This window comes from Fistularia commersonii, chromosome 1 (assembly GCF_037954325.1).
Source record: "Fistularia commersonii isolate RoL2024-O1a breed Wild chromosome 1, RoL_Fcom_v1.0, whole genome shotgun sequence".
Classification (NCBI taxonomy): domain Eukaryota; kingdom Metazoa; phylum Chordata; class Actinopteri; order Syngnathiformes; family Fistulariidae; genus Fistularia; species Fistularia commersonii.
Genome location: NC_141284.1, coordinates 24,076,369 through 24,090,351, shown reverse-complemented (window position 1 = coordinate 24,090,351; position 13,983 = coordinate 24,076,369). Strand labels below are relative to the sequence as shown.

The window sequence follows — 13,983 nt, the reverse complement described above, 5'->3', positions numbered from 1 at the left end:
TAGCATCGTGTTTCAGCTATTTGGTGCAGTTCTGGCCTTAAGTCAGGGTGGACTTGTTTTGCACTGTATTGTTTTTATACACTTCTGAGGGTAGCAAAATTGCCATTTGTAATCTGATGTGCAGAAGTCATAGTCTGTTGTTTCTTTTATCAGCCCTGTGGTTCCCTGATATTCAGTAGAAAGGTAGTTTCCAAAAAGGTGATTGGAAACTACTGAGCAAGTTTGAGCTCGGGGAAAGGAGCCATTTTAAATGTTTTACGAGATCGACAACTATTCACGATATAAATTTCTTTAATAGAAATGATCTATTATCATTTCTGTAAAATAAGTTTGAATATTATCTAATTGGCAATAGCTTTTTCTCTTTTAAATTTACTATCATTTTTATGTATGTATTTATCAAATTATGGGATCATGCAATGAATAAATGATGTATTAATTACCATGAAAAAAGCAAGAAATCAAGTAAACTTTTGTGGAAAAAAAAACAACAAACCCTTAAGTTATATACAGAATCCCCCCCCCCCAGTCAGCAAGAACTCAACCCCCCCCAAAAAATCTCAAAGTAATCTCAGTTATGATGAACCAAAAATCAGCGTGACCCGACACCGATTCGTCTGTTTCGTCAAGTGGCCGCATTTTTTTAAATCCCACGCCTGACATTTTGACATATTGGTCATCACGTATTATTAACGCGGCCGTGATGTTTCTGTGCATTCATTCAGCAACCGACTTCACCCTGAAGCCATCCGACTGCCCAGACACTGAGTTCCCTGTGCGAATCACCAGCAGCAACCAAGGCTGCCTCTGGTACAAGAAGGACAACAAATTCAAAACCCTGAAAGGTGAAGTGTGTGTGTGTGTGTGTGTGTGTGTGTGTGTGTGTGTTTGTGTGTGAATCATTTAGTATGCAAGAGGTATTTCAAAGGACATTTAGCATTATTAGGGAGGTGTTGACACCCATTTGTCTTTCCTCCTGCTGCAGCCTACATCAGATTTCACCTAATCTCTCCTGTAATCCAGCAATCTGCAAAGAAGTAAGTTCGGGCTCAGAAATGACCTCGAGAAAATAGTGTTTATTTTCCCAGTAACATTCATTAACATCACTATCTTTACTGCTGTCCCTCGCTCGCTTTCTTCGTGCCTGTTCCCTTTTACCCTCCTTTGTTATTCTCCTTTCCCCTCTCTTATTCCATCTCTCCAAATCTCCTCTTAACCTCCATTTCACCTTGCATCCTTTGCTGCATCAATTTCTCCACATCACTTTCATCTTTTCTCCATCCTCCATCCTTTTACTCCTGTATATGATATCTTTCTCCTAATTTTTTTCCACTATTTTTTTTTTTTTATCTCTCTTTTTGCATTTGCACTTTGTTACTCCCCCAAACCACCACCTAATTTTAACTCCTCCTCGTCCTCCAGCGTGGTCTTGTTCGACCTGATGGTCAACATCCTTGGACACAACCTGGCAGAGCCAGCGTACGAGGCAGAGGTGGCTCAGCTGGAATATAAGCTGGTGGCGGGCGAGCATGGCCTGGTGATCAAGGTCAAAGGCTTTGACAACAAACTACCCGTGAGTGTCTGCAGTCACAGAATAGCACATGTGCAAATTTGGGGACACAACCACGTGCATATCGGCATTTAGTCGAGAATCTTTGTTTTGTTATTCTCCCAATTAACATTTTTTGGAGGGCATCGGTGTTGATTTGGTCTATGAACCACTGGAAAATCTCATGAGGCACTCTTCATAATGAGAAATAATTAAAAAAATTGAAGCAATAAACTTGAAAATATTTTCTCATAATTTGCAGGAAATCAACTTAAGATATTCTACCTAAAAATAAGATTGTAAATACTGTGATATTCACAAGAAATGATCTGAAGATCTGCAAGATATTGTATCAGCTCCCGCAATACCATAAATCAGCTACAAGCTGCATAGAAGTCAGAAAAGAAACCTAACGGAACTGCAAGAAGTTGGGAAAGGTCCAATATTTTTATCTGATACTTTAAATTTAAATGTCAAATAAGAGCTGCTGTTTCATGATTGTAAAAGGGTTTTAAACACATGCCTCATTCTGCAGCGCGTTGGCGCAGTGGTAAGCGCCTCCACGTCACAGCAAGGCACTCCAAGGTTCGATTCCGACCGGGATTTTAGAAAAATTGTTTAATTCGAGACCCTAAAATGCACAGATGTGAACAAGAGAGTAAATAGTTATATGTCTCATCATGACATGTAAATGAGAGACTGAATGTTTGGATGTCTCTATATGACATGTGAATGAGAGTGAATGGTCGTGTCTCTATATTTATTGACCAGCACCGGTCCAGGATGAACCCCGCCTCTCGCCCTGTGATCGGCTCCAGCCCTCCTGCAACCCTGAATACAGGATAAGCAGTGTAGATAATGAATGAATGAATATTCCTCATTGCCGCGCAACATTTGTTATCTCTGTAAAAAAAAGCAAACGAACCCCAATTTTGTAAAATATCCCCTTTTTTCCATTGCCCTTTGCTACGAAAACATCCGAACAAACAAAAAAAAAAAAACACTCTTTCATAGATTTTGGCACTGAATGTATTATTTCATATGATTTCATAATGAAAAATGTGCATCAAAGAAGTCTATGCTGTACTCAAGAATTGAAGGTGTTTTTGTCCAGCAGGCAGTGTGAACACTTCAAATGGGGCTGAAATACTGTTTGTGCTTTATCCTAATTGTGTTTTCAGACCAAACAGAAAAATCTTTGTAACTTATGCAAGTAAAATGAACAAACACAATTCATATATTAATATCCGAGATAAGAAGTGCAGGCTTTTGCTTCTATATTTTGCTGGCTGCACGGTGTTTTTGTTTTCGTTTTTTTTTCCTACCACCATTTCTTTGCATCAACACCCACTACTGGAACACTCATACCGGTGCCCCGCACTGGTCGAAATCCCGTCTGAAAACTAAACACCTTGAAGTCTGGGTGTAAAACACCATCCAGAGGCAGTTAAAATGATGAAACTGATGTGAAAAATGATTCAGTGCGAGCAGCGGCGCAGACGCCGAGAGCCACAATCAGCCTGGCAGGTTCCATCGCAGTAAGTGTGAATGACTGCCGCTTCCTGCTCCGGTTTGTTTCTGATTTTCATTGCAATAACAAGACCAACATGACGCTGCAGGAACAAGATCTTGATGTAAATTTTAGCTCGGAGTATGAGTTTATGTATCATCTAGTCTGTCCGCATAAGTCATAGCTTTACAAATACTGGACCGTCTTTCTAAAAGCCTTTTGCAATGACAAACATGATCGAGAGTTACATCTGCTGGCCAGCGGTGTTGTCTCACAACAAGAAGGTCCCTGGTTTGATTCCAGTGGCTTGCTTCTCCCTTTGCTCGGGTTCTCTAGCTTCCCATCCACTGTCCAGAAAAAAAACAGTAGGTTAACTGGCTTTAAGTGAATGGATGATTTTTTTTTTTGTTTGTTTGTTTTGTTTTGTTTTGTTTTGTTACATGTCAAGGTTAAACATCGCAACCAGTTAGGGGTGGGGATAATAACATTCATTACCAGTTTTCTTGATTGGGTATAAAAAAAATCGTATTTGGCACACCTAAAAAATAATTTGTTCTTTTTCTGACACATAATTTGGCATAGTTAAGTCTACATTTGTATGTAATTCCATTATGTAATGATAAATTACGTACATTTACATAATTTTATCATTTCAGTAGTGATCTACATAATATATTGCAATTGAGGTTATTTTGAATTTGGTGTCAATTTCTTCTCTTGCTGCCTTTTGGGTTGTTTTTGAAAAATTTTAAAAGATGAGTGTCGACCTAGGCATGCCGTTTTCCCATCATTTTGAGCAAGTCATCACAAACAAGATTTGTGATTTTTTTATTTATTTATTTTTTTTTTTCAACTGGATGTCTAATGTGTAGAGAAAAATAGCCCCGGACCAATAACAATTAACCCTGTATTCAGAATCGTCACCAAAGTCGTTTTACTTCGACACGTATGAAGGATTGCCGACATAAACTGGAGACCTATTTGCATTAGCGTGTACACCCCGATGATACTCTTCGCCTGTTCGCCTGGAAATCTTGCTGTCGTTTCCCTCTGCAGCTGCTGTTCCACCTCATCATCGACCACCTGGCCACGTTCTCTGCGCCGCCTGACGTCTTCAGCATGTTTGCAGAGCAGCTCAAGAAAACCTACTTCAACATTCTCATTAAGCCGGAGAAGCTCGGCAAGTAAGTCTCTTTCGCTCTCTCTCCTTTTTTTTTTTTCTGTCTTTTGGTGGTCTCATCAGACTCATCTGCAAGCTTATGACGCCTTCTAGTGGCGAAACGTACCTCGGTCTGTGAACAGAGGACCCCCCCCCCCCCCCCCTTCATCCCCCCATCCACTGTCATCCTCCCAGGGACGTGCGCCTTCTGATTTTGGAACACTCTCGCTGGTCCATGGTAGAGAAGTACCAAGCCCTGACAGCCAGCCTGACCAGCGACGACCTGATGGAGTTCAGCCGCAGATTCAACGCAGAGCTGTACGCCGAGGGACTGGTGCAGGGCAACCTCACCAGCTCTGTGAGTTTAAAATAAGTAGCTGCATTAAAGTTAATCTTCAGGTCTTCCTCATTTCCGCCAGTTTGACTGTGAGTGAACTTGACATTCTTCTTATGATTGCCCCCCCCCCCCCCCCCCCACCCCTGTTCATTATCCCTTTTTTTCTGCCTTTTCTGTATTTTCTCCACAGGAGTCCATTGAGCTGCTTCACTATGTCACAGAGTAAGTCAGCCGTTAAGTCTAAATACACACCCTAATGAAAACGCTGATACTATATCATCAAATAGATTTTTACCTGCCGCGCAACGTCATTTGCATAAATTTAGCTGTTAAATCCATCTAATTCTAATATATTTGCTTTCAATCCCTTATTCTCATTCATCCCCCTCTCGTCTGTCATCACTCATACCCTTTGCCCCCCCACCCATTTTGCGTCTCCACCCGCTCCTGCGGCAGCAAGCTGCACTTCTCCCAGCTGCCGGCAGAGGTGCCGGTGATGTTCCGAGTGGTTGAGCTTCCGCAGAAACACCACATCTGTAAAGTCAAGTCGCTCAATAAGGGGGACGCCAACTCTGAAGTCACGGTTTACTACCAGGTACTGAGCTTAAATATTCCAGGCATCATAATGTGTAATATCGATCGATTTAATTGCCTCTGTTTCACTCCAGTTGTTCCTTCATTGCTTTATTTTCTCTATCCAGTCTGGGCCCAAGGCGCTGAGAGAACACACGCTGGTGGAGCTGTTGGTTGTGAGTACGGTTTTTATTGATGTTTCTTTCCGGTCATTTTTCCATTTTCGCCCTCTGAGCCCACCTGGTCATCACTCCGCACTCTGACAGGTCACTATTAAAATGATCCCTTTTCCTTCAGATGCACATGGAAGAACCCTGCTTTGACTTCCTCAGGACCAAAGAGACCCTGGGGTGAGTGTCTTTAGATTAATTCCGCTGATATTCCGACCGCCATTGAAATCAACATTTTACCGGTATTTTGAAAGAATAAATCGAATTAATTCGCCGAGGATTAAGAAAGAAATGACTGTATCTTCAGAGCTTGATAGATTATGACCCATGCTTTGGTGTAGATACAAAAATACATTAGTATAGTCAACACTCTTGAGTTCTGCTTTTAGGATGAAATTGTCATTTTGTTTCTACTTACGGTTGAATCTGGAATTAGCTTGTTAGCGCATGATACTCAAAGGGGAAAGATCCGTCTCCATTGATCTCCTGAATATGCCGGGTCCTCCCTGTCATGTCCTTGCATCTCCTCTGCAGGTACCACGTCTACCCCACCTGCAGGAACACCTCGGGGGTCCTGGGCTTCTCGGTCACCGTGGAAACACAGGCCACCAAGTTCAAGTGAGTCCCGTGGCCCATTTATTCACCTTTCATCCCGCGAGCTGAACGCAATTCATCTTGAACCCTTTACCAAAACAGCGGCCCAATTCATCTTCGCGTTCGGCCAGATCCAAGCGGCCATCCATCTGTGTGGCCTTGGAAAGAGAAGCAAGTGGAGCTGATAAATGACTAAAAGAAATGCACCATAGCCAATGATCTATCTCTTACCTCCTGAACATTTCTCTCTCAGCACAGAGCTGGTGGAGCTAAAAATTGAAGAGTTCTTGGCTTCATTTGGGGAGAAGCTCAGCGCGCTGACCGAGGAGGCCTTTAACACTCAGGTCTGTGTGTGCGTCTGCGTGTGCGCCAGCGGCCCCATGTGTTAGCCTTTATATATGTGGAAGAGGAAAAAAAAAAAAAGACGACGCCTACCCGAGAAGTTTTAGAAATGTCAGAAGTTGCTCTCAAAGCGAGATGGCGTTCACATCCGTTGTCACATTTCAGTCAGCAAAGCGAGAACAGCGTATCATAAACCAGACGCGTGTTGTTGTTTTTTTTCCAGGTGACCGCTTTAGTGAAACTGAAGGAGTGTGAAGACACACACCTCGGGGAGGAGGTGGACAGGAACTGGGCTGAGGTGGTCACACAACAGTATTTGTTTGACAGGCTCAACAGAGAGGTGAGAGCTAAACACACACACACACACACACACACATTCTCTCACACACAGTCTGTTAAATTTCCAGAGGATGACTCTGCATGTTTGCTCAGTTTTCTGGTCGCACAGTCGAATCCCAATATTTACAGGAATGTATCTATATATAATCACAATCTCTGCTGGCGAATGGAAACTGACATGCTAGATACACAACACTCATTGAGTCTGTACCCAGTTAGGTGGTAGTTTAATTCTGATGTGTTTTTTTAAATATGACTCTGAACAAGGAAAAAAAGAGAATGAATGAGAATCTAACAGTTCAATACATTCTGCTTTTCTCAAAATGAATTTATCATTTTTCAGATAAAACTGAAGTCAGTTTCTTGAATCATTTTGGAGTTTATTGGTTTCTTTTTTTTTTTTTTTTGCTAATTATTAGGACGTGTCTTGCAAACTCCAAAGTGGTTTCATTTTTCTTAATTTTTAATAATTCCTTTTTTTGATGCATATATATATATATATATATATATATAATTCAATAGTTCATTTAATTGCATGACTATACTGGCCTCAAATTTGATAAGTAAAAAAGACTGGATGTACGCAGTCATGTAATGTCACAGAACTTTCACCTTTCATTAAAATCCATAATGAATGTCAAAGATGATAATGTGACTATATATCTGAATATATATATAGCCTCCCTAGTCATGTCATTAAGGGTTCGTGTGTGTGTGTGTGTGTGTGTGTGTGTGTGTGTGTGTGTGTGTGTGTGTGTGTGTGTGTGTGTGTGTGTGTGTGTGTGTGCGCGTACATGCCTGTGTGTGTGTGTTTTCAGATCGAGGCTCTGAAGCAGATGAAGCGGGCAGAGCTGGTCTCCTGGTTCCAAGAGCATCGGGGACGGAACAGCCGTAAACTCAGCGTGCACGTGAGTGGCCGTGTCCTTTTTTTTTTTTTATACGCATCTCTCTGCCTGTAAACACTGTGCACCGAGCCGTCAAAGCACAGATGGACCGTTGCCTTCCCAGCTGACCCGCCTCAGGATTTTATCGGCCCAGAGTTGCTTCAGCGGCAGACTCTTGATGTAGATTTCGCGAGTCCACGGGGGTTCGAAGAAGGGCAGAATTTAGATTTTATACACGAGCGCAGAAAACTTTGGCGGTATGCCTGCACCCCTGACACCAGTCCTGCCTCTACTGCAATTCTGCTCTTTTCACATTTTCATCTTGTGTACTTTATTCGAATAAATCCCAAAAACACTGAAGGACAAATAACTGCAGCTGTAATGGACTGAATCGAACCTCCTTGTTGGCAGATTCTCAAAATCAAATCTCTTAGATGAGATCAGGGCGAATAAGGATGTTGACTTAGATGTCAGTCTTTATTCATTTCTTATTGTGTTTTTGTATAATTACCAGTTTTAGTACTGTGCAAGTTTTGAGTTTTGTCTAAAAATTGATTTCTTTAAGGCGCATTTCTAATTTTTCCTTTGTCGCTACGTACGAAAGAATACACAACAAAGCATCTCGGCCACATCATCTTGTTGTTGAAACATATCTGTTGTGCACCAATAAGTGCTAGTCTGGACTGATTGTCACCCAATTTACTGAAAAGTGATTTGAAAATGAAGGCTAGGGAAGGGTGAGAGTTGAAACATGTTTCATGGATTGCAAGGTGCAGCACAGGGATTAAAACCAAGAAGCCAGCAATAACATATAAATTTACCAAAATGTACTGCATGTTTTTCCAAAAGCCCAGAACCACGCAGAAGGTTCGCTGGAGACGTAGTAACCAAGACGCGTGAATGATTGGATGGTGAATTGCTGAAGTTTTTGTTTTGTTTTGTTTTTATCATGTGAAAATTAGTTTCATATTAGCTTTAGAATGGAAAGAACCTTTAAAATGTACCTAAAAATTACGTATGAAAATCATAAAATGCATTTGAATTGAAAAATTGATTTAAACAAAACAAACCAAAAAAAAAAGGCACTGCATCATCTTATTTCTTTCATTTCTTCTTGTTAGTCCAGCAATTTAACCGAAAGTGTTTTATAAATTAATTCATCATTAGTATAATCACAACCTATCTAGTGCTGATAAGACATGAAGCACAAAATAGCTGCTACAACTCCGGTCAGATGAATCTCTGCTTCTCCAGGTGGTGGGATTTGGCCCAGAGGAAACCGATGCAGATGGCGTTGCTGAGAAACAAGACGAGGAGGGGAAGCAGAGGGATTTAAATAGCTCTACTTATGGCGAGGTGTCCAAACTCACCTTCCTCTCCGCCTCTCCAAAGATGGCAGGCGCCACGGCCATCATGGACATCCCGGCGTTCACAGAAAGCCTGCCGCTCTTCCCCTATCATAAGATACTGGAATGAAGAGCGAGGGGACGTTCGGGATCCGATCCGGACTGATCCACGCCGGCAAAGGCGGCCTCATTCGAAGTGCAGGCACATCAGATGTGGAGGTGAAGGAAGGTTCTTCAGCTCCTCTTCTGTTCCCCCGGGCCCCAGCAGTGTGCATCGGCGAAACGCCTGGAAGTGATGATAGCGTGTTATTTTAGTTAAGTGATAATCTATTCTACTTTCACACTCTCAATTATAGTGTATCCTCGAGAGCGTGAAGCGCTCCATCTATTTCTCTGTCCCACTCTGACGGGAAATCTTTGAATCCAATTCTCATTTGTGCTTCTTTGGTTTTTGCTGCTAACACAGGCATGATCTTTTTTTTTTTTTTTTTTTTTTTCTTGCTTTTCACCGTTTGTGTCTGAGGCCGGGCCCAATTTAGCGCCGTTTAAAAAAAGAAAAACAAACACGAAACAGTTGTGAGAACTGGACAGGCTGAGAGCTCTGAGCTCCAGATGCAGATGTGCGGATTTGATTTCAAGCTCCTGCGTGTGCGACTGTTATTAGCTGACCCGGATCATGCTGTGCTCTGTGACTGTGCAAAGAAATAAATCAATGGGAGGAGAGTGGAATCAATGGAGCGGTCTGCTTTTAATTCAGCTTTGTGGCACAAGTACACTCCAGCGAAAAATGTTTAGACCAAACTCGATTTTAATTTTCAAGTTGCTTTCCCCGTTCATAGTAAAAGTGGAAAGGATTAGCATTTCGACACCCGCTGTATTTTTCCCCCTCGGTAAATGCCAATTCCACTGAAATCTGCAATTTTCGCATGAAGTGAGCCACGTTAAGACAACAGAAATGGAACAAATAAGTATTACTCAGAGCCGCTGAGTGACAAAACGGGTCACTTGAAATGCTTGTGCCACAGCACGGCCTCGACTTTTTAATTTACACCGGTGTAATTTATGTGTAAATCACTCACAGACTCTGTTTCCCCCTGCGGGACATGTTGTTGCAGGTGGGCTTTGAGCCGCTCATTGTAATTAAAAGGATCCAAAGTCATGGGCGGCAGTGTGTTAACGAAATTGACTAATAAAACCCACGGGGGGAAAGGAGGCAGGCCGCCCCCCACTGAAGCCCAAAGACCAGTGATAGCTGCTACCTGGACGAAGGAGGCCGATGCACTCCGCTTAATTAAAAGGTCGTTTTACAGCCGTAAAGGCAGCGCATGATCCCGCACCCCCTGTTTGTCCCACTTTAACCGTTCTACAGTTCCGCTATAACAATTTCCACATGAAAATTGGATGTGGCGGCAGGGGGAGAGATGACGTGACTGATGCCGCGGAGGTGAAAATCTCTTTAGGAAGCTAAAAAAAAAAAAAGAAAGGCCTGTGGCTCAAAAGTGCCTTGGGTATTTTCGATGTATGTATTTATTCTGCTTCCCCTTGAATTGTCTGATTGGCATGCTTCACATAAGCCGAAAAAGAATTGTTTGAATTTAAAATAATTTATCAGGAACAGTTAACTTTAAAGAGGATTAAGTGGCATGATTATATTTTTGTTTTTCTTTTTCAATTTAAACTCATTTTCTTTTTTCTTTAAGCCATTCATTTAAGGGGTCTCCACAGCGAATCATCTAACCCTCTCCTCTGCATCTTCTACTCTCACACCAACTAACTTCATGTCCCCTTTCGCACAATCCATAAATCCCCTCTGGTCTTCCTCCAGGCTTCCCGCCTGGCAGTTCCACCCTCAGCATCCTTCCACGCAGATCTTCACTGTCTTTCCTCTGTCCACGTTGAAACCGCAGCTGAGCGGGTTCCGTATAAACCCCTACAAGCTTAAAAAAAAAAGAATCCAGGCTGAAGATTAGATTTTTTTTTTTTTTTTTTTGTAATGACAGTAAGGATCTGCTCTGATCTGGTGTCAGCGACATGCTGTTCATTCTGAGATATGGCAAACAGATCTAATTACCTTTCGGTTTTTGCCATCTGAGCTTTGCCCCTCTCCCCCCCTCGCGCCTGATCATCTGGTTTAATCTCCACCGTGGAGAAGACAGGTATGAGGAAAGGCCGCCTGGCTTCATAACGCAAGGCCAAAGATAAAGGAACTGAGACGCGGATAGCGATCACTGAATATTTTTAAAAGCTGGCAGAAAGTCTGGTTCATCTCTGCCCGGTAGACCCGCTCTGTGATGAAGACTCCTGATCTGCCACCGTTTACAGGTTGAAAGTGACCTTTTTGAAGTCGCTAACATTTAATCAGGAGCGTTTGCACAGGATGTGGACATCAGATAAATTGGTTGTCTTTTTTTTTTTTTTTTTTTCTGATTATTTTCTGACATCTAATGAGGTATTTTGAGGTGTGTTTTTTTTTTGTGTGTGTCTTTTAACAGGAAGAATCTTTATTTTTATCTTTTTTTTTTGTTTGGTAGGACTTTAAGGTTGATCTTAATTGAACAGTTTACTGATACTCCCTGAGTGTTTTTTATTTCTACTTCTATTTCTTGGGAGGAAAGGGGGTCATTTCAGACAGTTATGTTTGCAATTTGTGTATTGAAAATACAGAAAATCCTTTCTAGGCCCATTCAGCATCGTCACTTAGTTCTCAACACTCATCCAATCCAAAGCCATACATGTAAAACCTGTTCAGTCAATCATTTTAATTCATCAATTTTATTTTGTTGTACCTCTATAAATTAAAGTTAGACTTTTGATTACCCCAAATAGGACATTTTTGGAGAAGACTACAGATTAAGGAAAAAAAAAAAAGATGCCAAGTTTACAAAAGCGGTGCTGACTGAAGTACTGCAGCACACCTCTTAACCACTGAACCCAGAAGTTTCACTCGGACTGACTGTCACAGGACTGAGGCACCGCGTCTTTCGGCCAGCATTTTCTGAACAACTCGTGAAACCCAAGGTGGGGAGTCAGTTCGGTTCATTCTCTCCCTGCTTGATATTCCGCACTTCAACAGCTTCCTCCGACGGAAACTGTGCTCTGGGAGCTTCATCTGAGGGTTTCCATCGCAGAGCAGCTGCACGCTGGTGTGGGACCGAGCGATGGAAACGTGATCAATCATTGCAGTCTGACAGGTGAGTATGGCAGAGGCTCTTCTCCTTATTTTGCAGATCAAGATGTTTCGGCGATTCTGTTTCAGCATTCGTGGGAACCCCCCTGTCTTCTTGCACGATCTTGGCCCCGGTTTAGAAACCAATGTCTGCCAAGATGTGCAGGGATGAGTCGACGGGGCCGTGTGAAATCGGCACCTAACCTCCCAAATGCTCTTTTGAGATGATTGGGAACAATTTTCAGTCAGCCTTGAAGAGTGAAAACCGATTCAGTCATAAAAAGGAAATGGGATGTCATGCTTTAGTTGCAGCGGCCAGGTATCTAGCTGCATATGGGGAAGGACACCTGTTCTCATGAAGAATTGCTGCACTGATTGAACTGTTTTACTTATGAGGACAAAAAGTGCGGCAGAATGAGTAGGATTAACAATAAGGTAGGATGCGGGTGTTGGAGTTTCACTCCATCAACAGATGGAGCCAATATTGACCACCTTCACTGAAAAGCTGGTTGGAGCACTGGACCATCTAGACCCAAGCTCTGCTCCCCGGGACATCCCATAAATGTGCAGATGTTTCAGTCTACTGGGCTCAGAGACCCCGGCGATCTCACGTTAAGACTTCAGCGTCCTTTCTAAACCTGCCGTAATGCCGCCCGTCACGTGTGTTTTCATCACACACGTATAGCCTTTTCATGCCACGTGGCAATTCACCCCTCAGCCCCCTCAACCCACGGCAGGCGGAGGGGCCCAGGGAAAGATGGGGTTCACCGAGAAATAGATCAGTTAGTGTTTCTGCTGTCATAACAAGATTTACTGTTGTTGTGTTCTCCTCGTCGCCGCACTTTGCCGCGTTGCAGCCGGTCTGTCACCCGCAATAAAAGACTCCATATATTTGTAGTTTATCTCGAGCTCCGTGAGATATTTGGACCAGTTTCCCTTTTCGCGGTGACACTTCAATTTCAGTGGCCGAACACAGAGGGTCTCCTTTAAGGTAATTTGTTACGTACATATGACACCCCATTACCCTCAGAGAAGAAAAGGCATTAAGACCTGGGAGTCATGCCAGCAGCCTACATTCCACAGCCTCTATATACATTTTTTTTTTTTCTTAATCCTTCACACATGACACCCATAAAACTAACGTGAAGGTCCCAATGGAGTGTGAGAAGAATGGGATACAAGGGAGAAACAAAGTGCTCAACCAGGGAGTTTCCTTAAACATTGTGTAAGGACACTGATCTCGCCACAGCCATGCCATGTTTTGTCTTAGTAGTCATTTTTCTCCATTTAACCCACATAAAGTTGCTTGCATGGAAAATCAAGTTAAAAATGCCCCCAAAAATCTGTCGTTGAAAGCATAGGAACCTCATGGAGCTCGAGTGGGCCTGATATTAAGGTTTGCTCATTTGTCAGTTTACATCAGTATCACCCAGCGCTACTAGGTTTTCATGGTTCTTGGGGTTAGACGTTATGTTTTTTAAAAAAGTCCCGTTGGAGGGGCGCCGCCTTTCACCCTTCAAGGGAAACACCAATATTTTCCTTCGCATTTTCTGATTGTGCAGATACCAGTAGTGCCTCAGCATTTGTTCGGATCAGAATATCATAATTCAGCCCCTGAGGAATGTAAGTATATCGAAGCGTAGTATTTCTGCTAAATGAAATGGGACTGCGCTGTCAACAGCAGCTGGTGGTCCCACTCGCACAAGCTTTGTGATTTTGTCCCAGAGAGTCGTTCTCAAGCTCTGTTCTGCTGTCAGAAGCCATTCGGTCCTTTGGCTCTCCGTCGCCATCTCTTAGACCGAGAACATGGGCAAAGAGGAGGTGTATCACAAATGCATGCCGACAAGCTTGCCCACAAATCAGAGAAGATTAGACGTGTTACACACAAACACGTACAAGCACGCACAAAAATGAGTGCGCGCGCACGAACACGTGCATCCTCAACTTCACCCGGTGTAAACTTTCCACTGCTGTACTCCGTGTCATTCTCATTGTCATTCTAATTTCATCTAAG

At 42.7% G+C, this 13,983-nt stretch overlaps 1 protein-coding gene across 1 annotated transcript in view; it reads left to right on the top strand.

Annotated features, from left to right (window-relative positions):
• Positions 1-9,536, top strand: part of LOC147237908 (nardilysin-like) — a 43,970-nt gene extending 34,434 nt beyond the window's left edge. The window contains exons 18-31 of the mRNA XM_086155978.1: positions 726-845; positions 986-1,037; positions 1,423-1,573; positions 4,116-4,243; positions 4,414-4,576; positions 4,746-4,777; positions 5,012-5,150; positions 5,257-5,304; positions 5,426-5,478; positions 5,833-5,916; positions 6,146-6,236; positions 6,458-6,574; positions 7,392-7,481; positions 8,712-9,536. Coding sequence (XP_086012104.1) covers positions 726-845; positions 986-1,037; positions 1,423-1,573; positions 4,116-4,243; positions 4,414-4,576; positions 4,746-4,777; positions 5,012-5,150; positions 5,257-5,304; positions 5,426-5,478; positions 5,833-5,916; positions 6,146-6,236; positions 6,458-6,574; positions 7,392-7,481; positions 8,712-8,933 — 1,490 coding nt within the window. The 3' untranslated portion in view covers positions 8,934-9,536. The remainder of the gene's footprint in view (positions 1-725; positions 846-985; positions 1,038-1,422; positions 1,574-4,115; positions 4,244-4,413; positions 4,577-4,745; positions 4,778-5,011; positions 5,151-5,256; positions 5,305-5,425; positions 5,479-5,832; positions 5,917-6,145; positions 6,237-6,457; positions 6,575-7,391; positions 7,482-8,711) is intronic.
• The last annotated feature ends 4,447 nt before the right edge of the window (positions 9,537-13,983 follow it).